We start from the raw sequence: 20,165 nt of genomic DNA, 5'->3' as shown, positions 1-20,165 counted from the left end.
CTAGCAACAGCAATCAGACAACAAAAAGAAAAGGTATTCAAATTGGCAAAGAAGAAGTCAAACTAACTCTCTTTTCACAGATGACATAATGTGTTATGTGGAAAACCCAAAAGACTCCACCCCCAAATTACTAGAACCCACACAGCAATTCAGTAATGTGGCAGGATAAAAAAATCAATGCACAGAAATTAGTTGCTTTCTTATATACTAACAATGTAACAGTAGAACAAGAAATTAGAGAATCAGTTCCATTTACAATAACACCAAAAACCATAAGATACCTTGGAATAAACCTAACCAAAGAGGTAAAGGATATATACTCTGGGAACTACAGAACACTCATGAAAAAATATCAAAGAAGACACAAGAAGATGGAAAAACATTGCATGGATCAGAAGAATAAACATTGTTTGTTTTTAAGATTTTATTTATTCATTTGACAGAGATCACAAGCAGGTAGAGAGGCAGGCAGAGAGAGAGGGGAAGGGAAGCAGGCTCCCCACTGGGCAGAGAGCCCGATGTGGGGCTCTATCCCAGGACCCTGGGATCATGACCTGAGCCGAAGGCAGAGGCTTTAACCCACTGAGCCACCCAGGCGCCCCAAGAATAAACATTGTTAAAATGTCTATGCTGTCAGGACATTCCATATTTTCATGTCATCCTGATCAAAATAGTAACAGCATTTTTAAAAGTGCTGGAACAAATGATCTTAAAATTTGTATGGAACCAGAAAATACCCTGAATCACCAAGGAAATGTTGAGAAAGAAAAACAAAGCTGGGGCCATCACATTGCCTGATTTCAAGCTATATTACAAAGCTGTGATCACCAAGACAACATGGTACTGACACAAAAACAGACACATAGACCAAGGGAACAGAATAGAGAAACCAGATATGAACCCTCAACTCTATGGTCCACTTATCTTTGACAAAGCAGGGAAAAATATCCAATGGAAAAAAGAGAGTCTCTTCAATAAATGGTGCTGGGAAAATTGCACAGCTATGTACAGAAGAATGAAACTGGACCATTCTCTTACACCATACACAAAAATTCAAAATGGATGAAAGACCTCAACATGAGACAGGAATCCATCAAAATCCTAGAGGAGAACATAGGCGGTAACCTCTTTGACATTGGCCACAGCAACTTCTTTCAAGACACGTCTCCAAAAGGAAACAAAAATGAAAATGAACTTTTGGGACTTCATCAAGATAAAAAGCTTCTGTACAGCAAAGGGAACAGTCAACAAAACAAAGGCAACCCATGGAATGGGAGAAGATATTTGAAAATGCACTACAGACAAAGGGCTGATAGCCAAGATCTATAAAGAACATATCAAACTCAGTACCCACAAAACAAATAATCAAGTCAAAAAAATGGGCAGAAGACATGAACAGGCACTTCTCCAAAGAAGACCTACAAATGGCTAACAGATACATGAAAAAATGTTCATCATCACTAGCTATCAGGGAAAGTCAAATCAAAACCACACTGAGATCTTACACCAGCTGGAATGGCAAAACAAATTGACAAGGCAAGAAACAACAAATGTTGGGGAGGCTGTGAAGAAAGAGGTACCCTCTTACACTGTTAGTGGGAATGCAAATTAGTATGGCCACTTGGGAAAACAGTGTGAGGTTCCTCAAAAAATTAAAAATAGAGCTACCCTATGACAGCAATTGTGCTACTAGGTATTTACTCCAAAGATACAGATGTGGTGAAAAGAAGGATCATCTGTACCCCAATGTTCATAGCAACAATGGACACAGTTGCCAAACTGTAGAAAGAGCCAAGATGCCCTTCAACAGATGAATGGATAAAGAAGATATGGTCCATACATACAATGGAGTCTTATGCCGCCATCAGAAAGGAGAAATACCCAACTTTTGTATCAACATGGATGGGACTGGAAGAGATTATGCTAAGTGAAATAAGTCCAAGCAGAGAGAGCCAATTATCATATGGTTTCACTTATTTGTGGAACATACAGAAAAGCATGGAGGACATTAGGAGAAGGAAGGGAAAAATGAAGAGGGGGAAATCGGAGGGGGAGACAAACCAGGAGAGACTATGGACACTGAGAAACAAACTGAGGGTTTTAGAGGGGGAGAGGTTGGAGGGATGGGTGAGCCTGGTAATGGATATTAGGGAGGGCATATATTTCATGGAGCAAAGGGTGTTATACACAAGCAATGAATCATGGAACACCACACCAAACGCTAATGATGTACTGTATGGTGACTAACATAACATAACAAAAAAATGATAAAATAAATTTCTTAAAAAAAGAAAATTTGTGACATTGGTACTTAAATTTTAAAAGACAAAGGATATCAAATCAATAATTGAAGGTCCCACTTTAATGAATTAGAAGTAGAAAAGACCTCACCAAGCAGATGTAAGAAAATAATGAACAGAAGATGTTGAAATTCAAAGCAGAAAAAAAAGGAAAATCAGTGGAATCATAGCTGGTTCTTTTAAAAGATGAATGAAAAAGGTTAAGTCCTTATATTGAACAAGAAATAAAGAATCAAGATACTAACATATCAATATAAAAATTAAGAGGGGAAATCAGTATAGATCCTATAGGTAAAAAGGATAATTAAAGAGTACTACAGAAACTTGATGTTCATAAATTTGATGAAGTAAGTGAAAGGGAGCAGTTCCTTAAAAGAGACACAAATAAATTTAAACTCAAGGAGAAATAGATACCTTTAATAGTTTTATATTCATTAAGGTAGTTGAATTGGATGTTTCAAACCTCTCAATAAAGAAGAAATCTAGGGGGCGCCTGGGTGGCTCAGTGGGTTAAGCCGCTGCCTTCGGCTCAGGTCATGATCTCAGGGTCCTGGGATCGAGCCCCGCATCGGACTCTCTGCTCAGCAGAGAGCCTGCTCCCCTCTCCCTCTCTCTGCCTGCCTCTCTGCCTACTTGTGATCTCTGTCAAATAAATAAATAAAATCTTTAAAAAACAAAAAAAGAAGAAATCTAGGTCCATATGTTTTCAGTGTTGGATTTTACCAAATTTTAAGGGAACATTTAAATCATTTCCATATAATCTCTTCCAGAAAGTAGAAATGGAGGAAACAATTCCCAGTTCATTTTAGGAGGATATCCTGATGCCAAAATAAGACATAAACATAACAAGAAAAGATAACTAGTGGTCAATATAGCTCCTGAATATAGGTGCAAAAATATTCACCAAATGCGATTCTATGAATCTGTCAAAACATGAATCTGTCAAAAAACATGTGTTAAATAGATAACTAACCATCACTTTCTTTTCCTATGTATATAAACCTTCATAAATATACTTACTATTTCCAAGAAGTTATTCATTGAAATATGACTTATTTTTATATATTATTAAGGAAACATCAAACTATAATGCGCCAATGTTTATAAAATGTATCCTGATTTCAAAGCTGTCATAATGTGAAAAAATAATTTAGAATATATCTAATGTGATATTCATAAATTGGAATTTATCCTCCCTTAAGTGATATATTCTAGTTTTGGATTTAAACAAAACAAAACAAAAAAAACAACAACAAAACACCAGAAGTGTCAAGCAGAGACATAAGCAGCCTGTGGAGGGCTCAAGTTTAGGAGCAAGAGCCAGCTGTTTCAAAGGCTGGAGAGAATATACATACAAGGTACTGCCAGGAAAGGCAGTCTCCTCCTCCCAGTGTGTCCAAGAATTCTGCATATGGTAATGTGGGAATCAGACATCCATCCATGGATAGTTTCTGATTCCTGTATAAATGATTATTTAAGTATAAAGATTTGAAACTATTACTTCATGAAAAAGGTCATGTAGCATACCTTATATAAGTTAGAGAAATTAAAAGGAGACCGTAAAGCTCACTCCATTTTTTTTTAAAGCCAAGTGAAAAACATGAGGCTAGAATTGTCATTTGTAAATGTGCCTCGTTTAAGGGAAATTCAATATATAAATTATCCTAGAAATAGAGGGACATCTGATTACTTAAATGATCATTCTTCAGAGTTCCTTTATTATTTTTTTTTAAAGATTTTATTTATTTATTTGACAGAGAGAGATCACAAGGAGGCAGAGAGGCAGGCAGAGAGAGAGAGAGGAGGAAGCAGGCTCCCCGCCAAGCAGAGAGCCCGATGCGGGACTCGATCCCAGGACCCTGAGATCATGACCTGAGCCGAAGGCAGAGGCTTAACCCACTGAGCCACCCAGGCACCCCAATTTTCTCAAATTTTAATGGGACATTAGAACCAAATAATGTGAAAAGTGTTCTAGCCAGTAAAAAGAGTCTGGGGTTTTTATTCCTAAGGAATGAATTATGCTGCATAAATGAAATAAAAAGGCAGAAAATACAGTAGTGCTGCATGTGTTCAATATACATCCATTTATTAATGCATATGCCAGAGGACAGCACTGTACTATGCATTTGGAGAAGTCATCAACAAAGCAATTGCCTAACAATTTAACATGAATTAGTGGATCTCACTGGTCTGTTGTTTACACACCCGGTAGCAAAATGTTCTGAGAGTCATGATACCAGTTGTTTCTGTCCTTACCGTAGCAGACCAGCTTGTTCACAAAACATAATCATTGTAACAGGTTCTTGTTTCTGCATGTGTATGTTGTCCACTAACAGTTATGACCAGAAGTTACAATTACAAGGAACTGTTCTACAGCCAAGTGTTTAGATACAGACTCTAAAAAGTCAAACCATAAAAAGACAGAAAATGCAAATATTCATAAACTATTTCATATTCAAAATCCAACCTAGTTATATTTTAATGTACCAAGCTGTATTGAGTTGTTTTCCTATCGTATCCGATGCATTCTGGGCTTGTAAATAACATAAATTATAAAATTATAAGCAGTTTCTTTGGATCTTATTTTACATTTTTCACTAAATAGATGAAGACGTGTCTTTTTGCTCCAGTGCAATATATAGGAATGCTGCATTCAGTATAAATTGTTGAATATTTTTTTAAAAGAAAACATGTAACTTGATTAGATTGCTAAGTAAATAAGGAGATAGTCATAACTGTCAGAGGCAAAACACTAACAGTATAGTTACTTATTATAGATAATTTGAAGAAACAAACCTTCCACTGCATCTCTAAACCCTTAATCCTATGACTTTGTAAAGAATGACATTTGGTAAAGCCAAGACATAATGCTAGATGGTAAATGTATCAACTTACCTTTTTTTTTTTTTTAAACAAATGTGATGTGACCTTGGCAGTTTAAAAGAACAAAGTTTTGTCAATATATCAAACATTGTTAACAAACTATTTAGCATTGCTTTGTATAAGTTTGATTTAATAGCTTTTCTTCACAGTGATATTTCAGAAAGGTTGGAAACTGGTTGGCATAAAATATTTCCCACCTTTTCTATTTTAATTTGTATGCAAAAATCATCACAATAGATCTGCAACTATAAAATTACAAACACTTTCTAGAAGTGACTGTATTTCTACTTATGATAGAAAAAGTTAACTTGTATGACATCTACAATGAGGTAAGTCTAAACAAAACAAAATTTGGTAACAGATACTTTCTGATCTATGGGAAATATAAGCGAATTTAACAAAGACAATGGACAAACTGAAAAAATGAGGTGTTTTGTTTTTTTTAGTATGTTTAAAGGATGAGAAATTGGTAATGAAATGAAACATTTTAAAAGATATTCTGGATATTTCACTTAACATCGTAATTTTGGCACTTCATGGAACATTTATTTTCCAAAGACCAGAACTGGTATAAAAGTTCAGTAGGTTTTCCACATACTTTGTAGACATTGTACTTGAGTACTGGCAAACACTGAAACGCAGTGAACTAAACATTCCCATGTATTTGCACATGCATGCAGTAGGCAGAGTTTGTGGATTCTCAGAGATGATATCTTGCAGAATTTGTTTCAAGCACTCTCTTCAGCTGATCTGGTTTCAGATTTCAGTCTTACAAATTCTTTAGCTACGTCATCGCTGGTCCTCTGAGAGAGTATTCTAAGGATAGTCAAACCAGTTTCATCCATAGAGACATTTTTCAGAAGGGGATACCATGCCCCATAGCTTCCCTTTTCTGCTATGTTCTGTAGTTGAATTACCGTCATCCCGATAATTCGATCTTCTCTGGCAAAGCAGTAATCTTTAACTGACAGATGAAGTTCGTAGGCCCCTGGCCGGTTTTCATTACCCAGAATGCTGTTGTGAATTAAAAATAAGAATTTTGAGCAAAAACTTGACTTCACCTAGGGCTCAATATGGTTCTAAAATACTGTTAAAATTAAGTTTTCTCCATTCCTCAGCCTATTATTTGGCAAAATGCAGTATCGTGTATTTATTTTTTTGTTAACATATAATGTATTATTTGCTTCAGGGGTAGAGGTCTGTGAATCATCAGTCTTACACGATTCACAGCACTCATCATAGCACATATCCTCCCCAGTGTCCATCACCCAGACACCCTATCCCTCCCCTCCCACCCCCAAGCAACCCTCATTTGTTTCCTGAGATTCAGAGTCTCTTATGGTTTGTCTCCCTCCCCTGATTATCATGTACTTTAACTCTGATGCAAATATCATTTCCATTTTAGATTGTCTTTACATAGATATTACTTAACAATCTAAATTAAGAACTCTTTTGCCTACATAGAAATAGGAAATCAATCTGAATATGCTTTGCAGTCTTGATATTAAGCATATTAATATGCTTAATATCTTATTATTAACAAACCCCACAGGGGTTTACTAATTATTATTATTATTAATTATTATTGTTAATAAACCCCACAGGACATTAATTAAAATACGTTACACTTAATTCTTGGAGGTGTGGTCTTCTCACTGATATAGGAGTAGGATGGGGTGGGTAAGGGTCATGGAGGCTAGACCAAGGAAAGTGGTAGTTCTTGCTAGAAGCTCTATGCCTTTTCGTAGAACTTTTCAGAATAGAAGTTCTATTCTCTTTTCTTTATCTCGGACTCCTGGCCATGCTATTGTATCTACAAGCCTTTTCTCGGGAATACACCACCTAGACTATCAAGCTACCACAGACAGCAAGACTATTCACAAGATGCCAGATTAGATCCAAATCTCCAGAGTAAATCAGTTCCAGCAGAGCATGGTGCTTCCGTGCTAGTTCCTTCTGATGGCAAGAGCTAGACACCTGTCAAGTGTGGGGCTGAGGATGGCCTAGACTAATAACAACTTGGCAGTGCAGAACTGAGCATAATGAGGAAGGCTGAGAGGTAATACACTGAGAATAATCCTCCCCCGCCCCTTATTTTACTTCACCCTCAGATCTCCTTGACTTTCTAATGAATGCACATCTGTTCCTCAGCAGTAGGAGCTTCCAAACCCCTTCCTTTTCTAAGTGACTTTCTTAGATCAAACATTTTGCAGAGACCAACTTTTGTTTCTGGGCAACGCTGATAACTGAAGTGTGTACTTATTTTAGAGACAACCTGAAATAATGTGAAAGAAAATGGAGGCCTGATGGGTAAGAACAGAAGAGCAAAATCTGATGGGAGCCAGATCTTCTTGCGAATTAAAATGCACCAAACCGCTGCCTTTTCCCAGAATTATGCATGGTTTTACGACCTCACAATGTTATATCTGAATTTTGTGTGGTCCAAGTAATTCCTAGAAACTTGTAGAAGACATTTTAACTGGATTAATTGTGTGTGTGTGTGTGTAATTTAGAGGAGTACATACATGGAATCTTGTGAGCTGGTTTATTAGCAGGGATTTTGAATATGGTTAATCTATTACAGCCATTTTAAGAGATGTGGTAGGATGGTTAAGTTTTAATGAGTTGTAACAGAGTTTAATATTCAGAATTTACTGTGCTGAAAAGTCTCTGAGAAACTAGGGATGCAAAACAAAGAACCAAGCCAGTGAGAAAGTATTTAGGTAAGCTAAGCATGTGTGCACGTGTAAACCCCAAGGGCTAGGTCCTCCTCTCTTCTCTATCCCTTATAGATTCATCTAGATTTCTGAAATTACATCTATACGCAGATAATTCTCAAGTTAGATGCAACCATCTATTTGACAGCCCTTCTGGAATGTCCCTTAGGTATCTCCAACTCAATCCATTTAAAACAATCTTTGATCTCACCTCTTGTCCCCATTCTCCCACCTCAGGAAGTCATTATCTACGCAACTGCTTATGCCCCAAACCTAGAGGTCATCTTTGATTTCATTCAGAGCCAGATAACTTCTATTTGCGTCAACCAAATATACTTTCCATCCTTCTCCTTGTACTTTGCAAAAGAATGCTGACCTGTAAGGACTGTATCAATAGAGTTTCTTCATACTGTGGCTTCCTGTTGGTTTTAACCAAAAGGAAACTCCTTCAGGAAATCAGAAGTAATAGGATGAGGTCAGAGTCTATTTCCCTGGTCCCTCGTGTATGATCTTGCCTCTAGGGTACTGTTTGCTTCCAGGGAAGGCCACTGCTCCTTTTGAGGTGGTTGATGACCCGTGAAGTCCCCCCCACACCCCAGTTTTAGTAACTAATCTTTATCTCCTACATGCACAGTAGTTGGAGTAGTCTGACCCCTACTAGACCCAGTTTATATCACTATGGCTTATAGTCATTCAATTCTCACAGCCTGGTAGATTCCTTTGTAAATAAGGCTGTCTTGACGAAATACCCTAAATTAAGTGTTTTCAGAAGCCTAGCTTATATACTCTTTCTTTCATGGGCTCCCTCCAGTCGACTGCAAGTTCTATTCTAGTATATAAACACAGTGTTTCCACTTCTTTCCCTCTCTCTACTATTTACTTATTTCCATTTCCCTCCTACCAACTGTGAGTCAGTATTCTCTTCTTGCCTGGACTACTACACCAGTCTTCTAACTAACTCATCTTTCCATGTTTGCTCTTGTTTTCCTATCATTTTTTTTATATAGCAAACAGAATAATCATTTAAATATATAAGTCAGATCATTCACATTCTTATCTGAAAAGTCTTCAAATTGAGGCTTCTCTGAACACCCACTCAGTCAACCAACCTATTACATCAGCCTGTTTTAATTCTCTGTATAGTATTATCCTATGATAAATTTTTGCTTATTTGTGATTTTGATGTTTCTCATCCATGACGTTCCTCATTTCCAGAAAGTAGCTTCCATGAAAGCAGAGACCTTTTGTTGTATACACCAAAATTCCTCCAATAGTGCTTAGTGCATGGTAGGCACTGGACAGCTACTGAGCAATGGAAGGGAACTAAACACTTAATTCAGCTGTCTTAATTTGCTGGGATCAGGGATGAGCAGGAATACATCAACCTATAGGTTTTGCTTTGCTCAGCAAAGCCCAGTGCCAGTCCCACTCTAATCCCCTCAATAAGTTTAAGCTGTATAATGGCTATTGCCTGGTTGAATAGGTGAGTGGGGTCCCAACTTACAATTGAAATGTTTCATTGTACTTTGGTGACCATGTGTTGCTTTTTGTCTTCGTGCCTTGTTTTCTCTTCTTGTCCCCAAGGTTAGGTCCCAGTATACAGACTTCCACAAAGGGCCGGAACATTGCAGTGGTCTGCCAGCTTAGGTCATTAATAGCTATCACTAAAAACCACAAAGGAAGGAATGCAAAGTGTTAGCAAACAAATGTGTGGAATCTTAGCCTCCTCTTCGGTCCTTAGAGTTAATTTTTTTTTTAGAGTTAATTTCTTTTTAATGATGTATGAAGCTATAACTTGCCCTTGATAGTGCTGTAACCCCACTGATAAACACGCACGTGTGCGCACATATAAAGCAATTTACTCTTCTGAATGCACGCTTGACTGAGCTTTCAGTTCTAAACTGTGTGGCACTGGTGTAGTGAAAATTTAGCTAAAATTGAAATGACATTTTTTACTAATGAAAAGTTATCATTCTTCTTAAGCAAAAATGTGATTTTTTTCATATAAAAAAATGAAGATATGTTCATCATGAAACACTTAAAAATGTACAGAAAATAGGAAATAGATTAAAATAAAATCTGTAATTTTATCAGTAAGGGGCAATGATATAATATTTTGGTATGTATGCTTTCAATATTTATATTAGAATGGGATCAATTGTAGTCTTATGAGTAAGCTATATATATTTTTTTAGATTTTTATTTATTTATTTGACAGATCACAAGTAGACAGAGAGGCAGGCAGAGAGAGAGGAGGAAGCAGGCTCCCTGCTGAGCAGAGAGTCCAATGTGGGGCTCGATCCCAGGACCCTGAAATCATGACCCGAGCTAAAGGCAGAGGCTTTAACCTACTGAGCCACCCAGGGGCCCCAAGTAAGCTATATTTTTAAAGTCTATCATGGATATCTTTCTAATTCATTATATATTTTCAAATTGCAAATATTCAACTATATGGATATTCCATCCTATATTTAATGAATAACTTACTGTTATGGCTGTTTCCTAATTTCAGGCATCATAAATAATTCTTAAATGTACATTCTTATATGTATACTTTTGTCATCCTTTGAAAAATGTTTAAAAATATATTATAATTAAAATACTTATTGTAAAAGTTCACAACTTTGGGCATTTGATATGTAGTGTCAAAATATTTTTGAAAAATATTTAAAGACAATGGCAAGTGTAGGCATGTCCATTTACCAACACTGTACATAATCCATTATAGACTATAACTGTGTTACTTTTATAATGCAAGCATACATCAGGCAATGCAAATTTAAAATGTGTCAGAAGTCCATGGTTTTTAATAAGGTGGATATTGTGACTAACTCTATAATAGTATAAAACAGAATATGGTTTTATTGAGCAAAATTAACCATTAAATTTCACCTTTGAAATATCCGCAGCTTTCAGATTATATTTTTGCAATCTAAAACCAGTAGATTGAACTAGTCATTAAAAAGAAAAAAATCAAGTCTGTTGTTGAAGAATCACATAGAAAAAACAAATATATAGGTAGATAATGAGAATGGTAAGAACATAGTGACCCAACATATAAGATTTGACAGGTTATGGAGCCGACCATAGCCCTAATGTTCAATGTATATCCTAGCATCAACAAGAGAAAATGTTCAATGTATGCCAGTTTGAAATGTAATCTCCAATGTACTTAAACCATTTAGATACTTCGGATAATATAGGCTAAATATCTGTGCCATTGATTTTTTTCAGTTTTAGATCAAAAGTTCTGGTTTCATGAAAAAATTATGAGCATGCCCTAAAATCATTACATGTTTTTAAAAACAGATCTAAGGAAAAATTACATTTTTTATATTATTGTAAAGGTTAAAGTCTACTAGGCTATTTGGTCCATCTGGACTTGATATATACCTTTTACAGTGACTTTATGCTCTCCAGTTCCTGGGGTAGCGGTGATGTCCACATGAACAGATATCTGACCCACTGAATCTTTGGAGGGGCGACCTGCAAATGAGCAGACATTTACTGGCTCAAACTTTCAGGCTACTTTAATAATAGACAGGTACATTTTCTGCATAAGGGACTTTAAAGTGAGTTCATGGAAATGAATGGTTCTTTTGAGTAATAGCACATAATAGGTATCGACAAATGTTCACAAAGTTAAATTTGCTCTTCAGGGTTGAAGCTTTGGTATAAACATATTTAGCCGACTGAGCTAAAATTTCATATGATCCTCAGATATTATAAGACACTGTGTTAGTACTCGTATGGTTAGAAGAACTTGCACTTGCCTTCCTAGGCCCATTTAAGCTTTCTTCATTGTTTATGTGCAAAGGTGTGTTAGTGCCTTTCATGTCTAAAAGAGCTTTTCTACAATGTGTGCTACCAAAGCAGGAGGGCCACAAAGATGGCTCTGTAGAGCTTCTACTTTCATGAAGCCCACAGTAGACTAGGAGAGACCAACCTATGAACACATTGTTGCAATACAGTGTGACAAGTTCTCTAATGTCTATTTGCAAGGTCTACTGATGGTATAAAAAGGAGTAGTTCATTCTCCCCTCATAAAGTTTACTCAAGAGTTAACATGCTGTATTAGAAAGTCCCTGTGATTTGGGGTCAGATAAATTTAAATTCAAATCATGGTTATACCACTACTGGCTCCCTGATCAGATTTTGCCATATTCTCAAGTTGGTTTTCTTATTTGTAAAATAAGAATAACACCAACCTCTTAATATACACACATGTATTAACATCTATGAACATACATATTTTTCCACAAATAGGAGCATATGTTCTAACTATCCTTTACCTTACCTTTATGTTTTCACCTAAAACTTCATAGATTATTCCATTTCAATATGTATAAAGTTATCCCTAGATAGCCTGGAATAGCACAGTGCTAACTACAAAGTAAATGTTCAATGAGTAGTTGCATGAAAATGAATCACTGAAATGTTTACAAATAATTAAAACATGGAAATATTTAAAACATTTAAAATAATGTTTGGCCTTTACTCCATTATGTGAATATACTACAATTTATTTAACCACATTTTGGTTTCCGATCTTCTGCTGTCAGGAACAAACTATAGTAAGTATTTTATTATTCATATTTACAAGTTTATAGTGTAATTTCTATAAGTGAAATTTACTTGTCAGAGTAGTGGAACTCTAATTTTGTCCCATAGAGTTTTTTTAAAGCAGATTCTTATTTATTTAAATTTTTTAAAATTCCAGTGTAATTAACATAGAACATTATATTAGTTTTAGGTATATAATACAGTGCTTCAACAATACTACGACACTACTCAATGCTCATCACAAGTGTACCTTTTATCCCTTTCACCTGTTTCACCCACCCCTCCCCACTATCCATCATTTTGTTCTCTGTAGATAAAAGTTGGTTTTTCAGTTTGTCTCTTTTTTTTTTTGTCATTCGTTTTGTTTTCTAAATTCCACATATGAGTAAAATCATATGGTGTTTGCCTTTCTCTGACTGACTTATTTCACTTAACATTATACCCTCTAGATCCATCCATGTTGGTGATCCATCACCAAGTTGGTGATATATAGGATAGTTTTATGTTATCCCTAAGTTGGTGATAACCTTATGAAATGAGGTCCTCTTCAAGAACAGAATACAACTTCCTATTATTCAAGTTTTCTTCTGTGTACTTCAATTATGTTTTACATTTTTCTTTGTGTGAATGGTACATATTTTTAAAGGCTTTTTTTTTTTAAATTATTTATTTGAAAGAGAGAGAGCACAAACATGAATGGGAGGGGTGGAGGGAGAGAATCTCAAGTACACTCCTTGCTGGGTGCAGAGCCCAACATGGGACTTGATCTCACAACCCTGAGTCAGATGCTTAACTGACTGCACTACCCAGATGCCCCGAGATGTTACATATTTTTGAAAGCTTATTCCTAGTTTATCTTATCCTATTTTAAATGGGACCACTTCTTCCATATATTGATAATAAGAAGGCCAGTGATGATTGTGTATTAATTTTTTTATCCATCCAACTGAATTTTTTTTGAGAGTGAGTGAGAGAAAGGGGGGGCAGAGGATAAAGGAGAGAGAGAATCTTAAACAGGCCCCATGCCCAGGGCAGAGCCCAAAGAGGGGCTCGATCCCACAACCCTGATCATGACCCGAGCCGAAATCAAGAACCTGATGCTTAACCAACGGAGCCATCCAGGTGCCTCCCCCAACTGAATTTAATGAAAAATGTGCCCTTAATTCTTTTGAGTGTTACACATATATAATCAATTATCTTTAATTGGTGAAACATTTCAGTTTTCCTTTCTAGTTTTTATGCCTCTTATTTGCCTTTGCTAATTTTATTGGCTCGTACTTCTATTATATTACATGATAGTATTTAAAGTAGATATGTTGTTATCCTCCATTTGGCTCTCCAGATTCATTTTCCACACTTTTCCACTCTGCCTTCTGCCCTCAGAGGCTGTCTGACAATTTCAGTGATGTCTTCTATACTCTAGTGTCTATTTGGGTCTGGCCAAAGGGAAGCCCTGGCAAGAGATTAGAAGAAAGGAAGAGAGTCACATCAGATATTTATTTCTTTGGTCACCTTCCTGTGGGCTTACCTTGTGCTGACTGAATCCTGCAACCAAACGTCATAATTTCCTTCAAGCAGCCCTCCCTAGGTGACAATATTTTTTTGAGTTCTAGTTGCTTCTTCCTCCCTTTTTACTGTTAACATAAAGAGTAGTTCAACAGTTCACTATTCCTTCTGGTTTCTTTATATCCCCAGCCCATACCTTTCTACATAGTTTATTAAATCCTTTCCAAATAACCTTAATTGGGGTGTGCCACCTGTTGGGACTTTGGTTAACAGAGTTAATGTTTTTGATTTGCTCATAACTTTAATGAAAATGCTTCTAGTATTTTCCCAATACTCCTTCATGGAACAATGAGACAGTCTTTGAAGGGAGGAGCAGGCTAAAAATAGACACTAATTTCTTAGGAAATATTACTCGCAGAGGAGAAAATCCTTAAGGAGGCTCCTAAAGGCTGAGTTGGAGTTCATCTCTTAGACAAAGTCAAGTCAAGGAAATAGCATGAGAGCACATGCATCAGACAGAATGGTGCATCCTGGAAACTGCGAGTAGCTTAGTATGGATGGAACACAGATGAGGGAGCAGTAGTGAGAGGAAAGCTTTAACAAAATGTTGGTACCCTGAATGCCATTTAGAAGCGTTGAGATATTATCTTAGAGCTGCTGAGAAGTCTCTTAAGTTTTTGGCTCTGAGATGCATAGTCAGATTTGTTTCTAGAAATAATTCCTCTCATGTGAGTAAGAGACGGATCATTGTCATTACTCCATTCTCTTCTGGAAGAACCATTGCATCTCACTGTACCATGAATCAAGTCCTAAAACCTAGCTCTTTCCTGGGATGCTTCTGATGACCTTTTACTGATCCATATTGTAGGTCTGTGCTGTTCACATTAGTCAATTCTTGAAAACTTTCTTCATGTTTTAACCAAGACAAACCGCATGTTGTGGACATCCTTTCTCTGTTATCCTATGAAGCCCTATCCAAATACCTCTACTATAAAAATATGTTCATTTCTTTATCCTACAAATAATCTGCAATTATGGTCTTGATTTCTTCAAATACTAAAAATCCTGGGCAGCGGAATCATACTGCTTTGATTATGCAGATGGTCTCACTCACTCATTAACGGATAATTAAAACTCCATGAACTTTTTCTTATTTTTAAAGTGGGTATAAAACCACCTACCTGGCAACAATGTGGTGAGGCTAAAAAGAGATAATTAAAGAATACATAGAATATTTTGAGCCTTGCATTTAACAGCTGCTAGGAAATGCTTCCAAGTTTATTATGACAATAATTCAATTCTTAACAAGGGAATATTTCAAAATTATTAAATTCCTTTAAGATTCAGGCATAATGCCCACATATAGAAATTATGAAAAAATATGGACATTATGGTTATCTAGATCAAAGACTGTAAGAAGATAAATCCAGAATGATGGACAGTCTGCCTAGCAACCTTAGAATTCTACTTCCTTCACTCAGACTTCCTGGGTTGAGTAGAATAGAGATGGCAGATTTTTAGAGCCCTCAAATGTCTAATAAGGAAGACTTCCTTAAAATGTAAGACCACTTATTAACCAAGAGTCTGGTGAGATGAGTTTTCTTAATGAACAAAGGTTTTTTTTTTTATTGATTTTGTAGCTATTGCTGAAATCACAGTTGATAGGAAAAGGTCTCTAAGCGACAGCAAAAATGCATGCATCTAGTTTGCGTATTTTCATTGTTTTACTAAAGATCTGAGCCTGCTCAGTGCTTGGGTTTGTGGTTAAAACAGGTGTGGCTTGTCTTGTATGTATTCTTTGAGCAATGATACAGCAGTGGCTGGTTTCTGCCCAGAGTAAACATCATGAAATGGTCGTTAGGCAAGTTATTGATTGAATGTGTTTATAACTGAGGAGAGCCTTCCATCAGGACACTTGCCAGGAGGTGTCATTTCTTCATTTGAGTTTCTAATCACCAAGATAATTTAAAGTCTTTAATTGTGTTACAGAATTTGAGAGATTTTTATAGCAGGGAATATTAAAGTTCTAATTAGGGAACTTGGGTTTCTGTTTGCTTTATTTTGGAGGAAAAATTTTATACTGTTTTAAAACAAGGAACAGCTTACGAGACTTGCCCAAAACCTTTTCAAAATGTGCTGTTTAAATGCACAGATATAAGTTTTCCCTTTTTACAATTGCTTTCTGCCATCTTCTACATGTACCTGCTGTCTCTGTGTGTGTGTTCCCTAAAGAGATACAGACAGTTGCATTGGGAAGAGAAAAACATTAAAAATCATACTTGTGTACTCAGCAGTGAACGAACACTTCTGTGAAACTGCCTGGGTAGAGTCATTTATACTAGAGTCTAAAAATACACATTTACCTTTCTAACACAAAATGTGAAATTTACTGCTCAATCAAGTCAAACGTAGGCTTGAGAACTGACTTCTTAATGTGTCACAACCCTAAACAAGTGGAGTTAAGAAGTAGTTTAAAAGCGTTTATCATTGATTGCCATTATTGCTTTAATAGTCATGCTGTGCACGATTGTCACTTTAGGACTCCAGGTCCTGCTTTCATGGCCAGCTGCTTATACCACCCCCTAGAAGCCATGCTAATGCCTGGTATTGTAGTAAATTATGCAGTGTTTTTTTTCTTCCTAGTTATATTCCATAATGGCAGGGAGATTATATTAATATTAATAATTCATACATTTATCTCCAATTATATAATAAATTATATAATAAACTTATAATGTTATTTTGATAGATACTAAAGGACCAATTCATTGATTAAATGTGCCAGCAGTGTGTGTGATGGTGTGATAGGCCTAGATTCCAGCTCCCATAGTTTAGTAAAATAACACTCCCTGTTCCTACAAACAGGTTCAGATTTCACTTATCATGGTGTAGTAAATGTGTGTCATTGCACAAAGTATAAACTTTGCTGCTAGTTTTTTAGTCCACGAATCACTACATAAATAACAGAGATGTCATCAGTGATCAATTACATTGTTTCTTTCACAGTCTGCTAGTATTTACCTGTTCAGTTGACACATACAGCAAAGGGTGTAGTTGTGATGCTGCCTTCCCAGTGATAAACCCATGTGACATTTTACAAACATGGACAATCAAAAGAGGGGACTGACCAGCAAAGATGAAAGGACAGAAAAGAAATACAAAGTGATGAGGCTGGAGTGAAATTTGCATAGAATGTAAATGAACTAATGGACAAGGTTATTGAACTTGGGAATGTTGACATGACCACTAACAGAGAGACTAGAGAAACAGATGGGGAACTCAGTGAAAGTGAACTTACTGGCAATAGATGAGGCGGAAGGAACTCTGAGAGATGTTACATGTTGAAAGTAGAAAGGATACATTGTCAGTAATTGACCCAAACTTCGGAAGGAATAGGACATTCCATCAAGGCGGACGAAAGATGCTTGCTCTTTATAGTAACATGATGAGATGAAAATGCAAGTACTAGGCAAACTACTCTTGATTAAGATTTTAAAAAGAAATGAAACACTTTAATTCTCAATGTTTCCAGTATTTCCAATTACAGTGTATTGAGTGTTGTACTATTTTTTCATTTGCCTGTACATTTATAACTGACAGTAAAAAGTCTTGTTTCTTCTGACAATGTTTGCGAGAGTCACAGTAGAATCCTAATTTTTCCTGTTAATTAGCGAAAGTGCTTTGCACAGATACAGTTTGCACAATTATTTTTACAGTCCTGCATCAGTGTGCAAAGTCATCTTTGTACATATATCTGAGTTGATTTATTAACTACTTTTGCAGGTGCTAAAACTATGGAAGCTGCTTACTTAAGTCAGATGTGTACATATATCTGAGTTGATTTATTAACTACTTTTGCAGGTGCTAAAACTATGGAAGCTGCTTACTTAAGTCAGATGTGAGTTACAGGTGTGTTATACTGGGCAAGATAGTGTTCCTCCTATCTGGTAGGTGTGCTATAGACTTGAATCTGATTATCCATGTACATGGTGAAATCTGTTGATTGCCTATCCCAGGATTTAAAAAAAAAAGAATTGGGCAAAAGCATTTGAAGAAAATATACATTGATCAGGCAGTTATTTCCCCAAAAGAAAAAGATAACATATAAGAGATTCCATTTCCCATGGAATGGAATATGAAAATCACCTAACATGCTGCTTTTTATTAGCAATTTTTATGAGAATTGAATGAAAACTTAATCCGACGCTATGCCTGTTACATAATCTTGTCTATACAAAATCCATAGGAATTAGACACTTGTGTCTCAGATCAACACCTGGGCCTCTGGAATGTGTCCTTTGTCACTGATGTTAGTAGCTCAGACTTCCCCTTCAGGAATGAAAACTGCTTATGTGAATAAGCATTGGTAAATGGTGTAGGACTGCTTTATCTGAGGTCCTTTTAAGAAGAACAGCTTTTGAGGATAAAAAGATCCTGAGTACTATCAGATTGTGATACACTATTATATGCTAATAGAGTTAATCTCCCCTCTTTCATAATTTTAGCATGGGGACTTCATGAGGAACGACCATTCTGGCAATGTCACAGTTGAATATCAGAGCTGACAGGTCTACAACTCAAGGTGGGAGTAACCTACCTCCATTAAGTTCTCTAAGTTGTTAGACGACCTTAAAGATGGTAAGGTCAAATAAACCAGGAAGTGGCTTTATTTACTTGAACTCCTTTTCTTCTCTTAGCCCTTCTTTTGCTTTCCTTTGTTTCTTCCCTGTTCTTTTCTCATTACCTCCATAGTATTTAATATATATTTGAAGGAATTTATGGCAATCGTGCATGGCTTCAATTTTTGACCACTTATGTGTGGCAGGCATTGTGCTAAGTGCTTTGGTTATAAGTCTTGCTTTGATATTAAAGGTGATGTTGTACATTTTACGGATGGTGAAACTGGGGCCTAGATGTTACCTAAGTCACTAAATGGGAAGGCTGGGGTTTGGTCTCAGATCTCTGGTTTAGAGGGTCCGGTGTATATAGTGCTGTGATGTTCATTAAACACTACTTTTCTCCCAGCACTTACCCTTTTACACATCAAAGAGGAAAAAGCAAACTCTGTCTTGGTGTTTTGTTTTATGGCATTTAAAGTCTTGCTGAACTAAAATGTAGAAAAGATGTGAAATCAAAGATAACCATCACACTATATAGACAGAAAGCATCTGGATATCTTATGATTATGTGTTTTTACGTGATAACATTAAGATTGCATTTGCAACTTTTTATATTAAATTCCACAGTATTTTACCTATCAAATCCCAGTTATCATTCAAATATGCATTTAAATTAATTTTGCTTCTTGGAACAATATGTTTTCTTAGATTTCTGTGCTTTATCCTTAAAGTTACTACTAATTGAAATGTTTTTTTTTCTTTTCTTGAAATTTTCTTTGAGTTCCAATTATTTAATGTAGAGTGTAGTATTGGTTACAGGAGTAGACTATAGTGATTCATCATTTACATATAATACCCAGTGCTCATCTCAACAAGTGTCTTCCTTAATGCCTGTCTCACATTTAGCATATTCTCCACTCCCCACCTTCCCTCCAGCAACCCTCAATTTGTTCTCTATAATTAAGAGTCTCTTATGGTTTGCCTCCCTCTCTGTTTTTTTTTTCTTTTTTCTTTTTTAAATTTCTTTTCAGTGTAACAGTATTCATTGTTTTTGGACCACACCCAGTGCTCCATGCAATATGTGCCCTCCTTAATACCCACCACCTGGTTCCCCCAACCTCCCACCCCCGCCCCTTCAAAACCCTCAGGTTGTTTTTCAGAGTCCATAGTCTCTCATGGTTCACCTCCCCTTCCAATTTCCCTCAACTTCCTTCTCCTCTCCATCTCCCCATGTCCTCCATGTTATTCCTTATGCTCCACAAATAAGGGAAACCATATGATAATGGACTCTCTCTGCTTGACTTATTTCACTCAGCATAATCTCTTCCAGTCCCGTCCATGTTGATACAAAAGTTGGGTATTCATCCTTTCTGATGGAGGCATAATACTCCATAGTGTATATGGACCACATCTTCCTTATCCATTCATCCGTTGAAGGGCATCTTGGTTCTTTCCATGGTTTGGCTACCATGGCCATTGCTGCTATAAACAGATGGCCCTTCTTTTCACTACATCTGTATCTTTGGGGTAAATACCCAGTAGTGCAATTGCAGGGTCATAGGGAAGCTCTATTTTTA

General features: G+C 36.4%; 1 protein-coding gene across 1 annotated transcript in view; it reads right to left on the bottom strand.

Annotated features, from left to right (window-relative positions):
- Positions 1–5,911: 5,911 nt before the first annotated feature.
- The window catches only part of UNC13C (unc-13 homolog C), a gene marked incomplete at both ends in the record, with an annotated part of 558,183 nt that continues 543,929 nt past the window's right edge, over positions 5,912–20,165 (bottom strand). Inside the window, 3 exons of the mRNA XM_080807399.1 lie at positions 5,912–6,197; positions 9,405–9,564; positions 11,294–11,386. Of these exons, the coding sequence (XP_080663525.1) occupies positions 5,912–6,197; positions 9,405–9,564; positions 11,294–11,386 (539 nt within the window). The remainder of the gene's footprint in view (positions 6,198–9,404; positions 9,565–11,293; positions 11,387–20,165) is intronic.

Source organism: Martes martes, assembly GCF_963455335.1.
Source record: "Martes martes genome assembly, chromosome: 7".
NCBI classification, from domain to species: Eukaryota; Metazoa; Chordata; class Mammalia; order Carnivora; family Mustelidae; genus Martes; species Martes martes.
The sequence above is the reverse complement of the archived record's forward strand: the minus strand, read 5'-3'. Positions and strand labels throughout refer to the sequence as shown.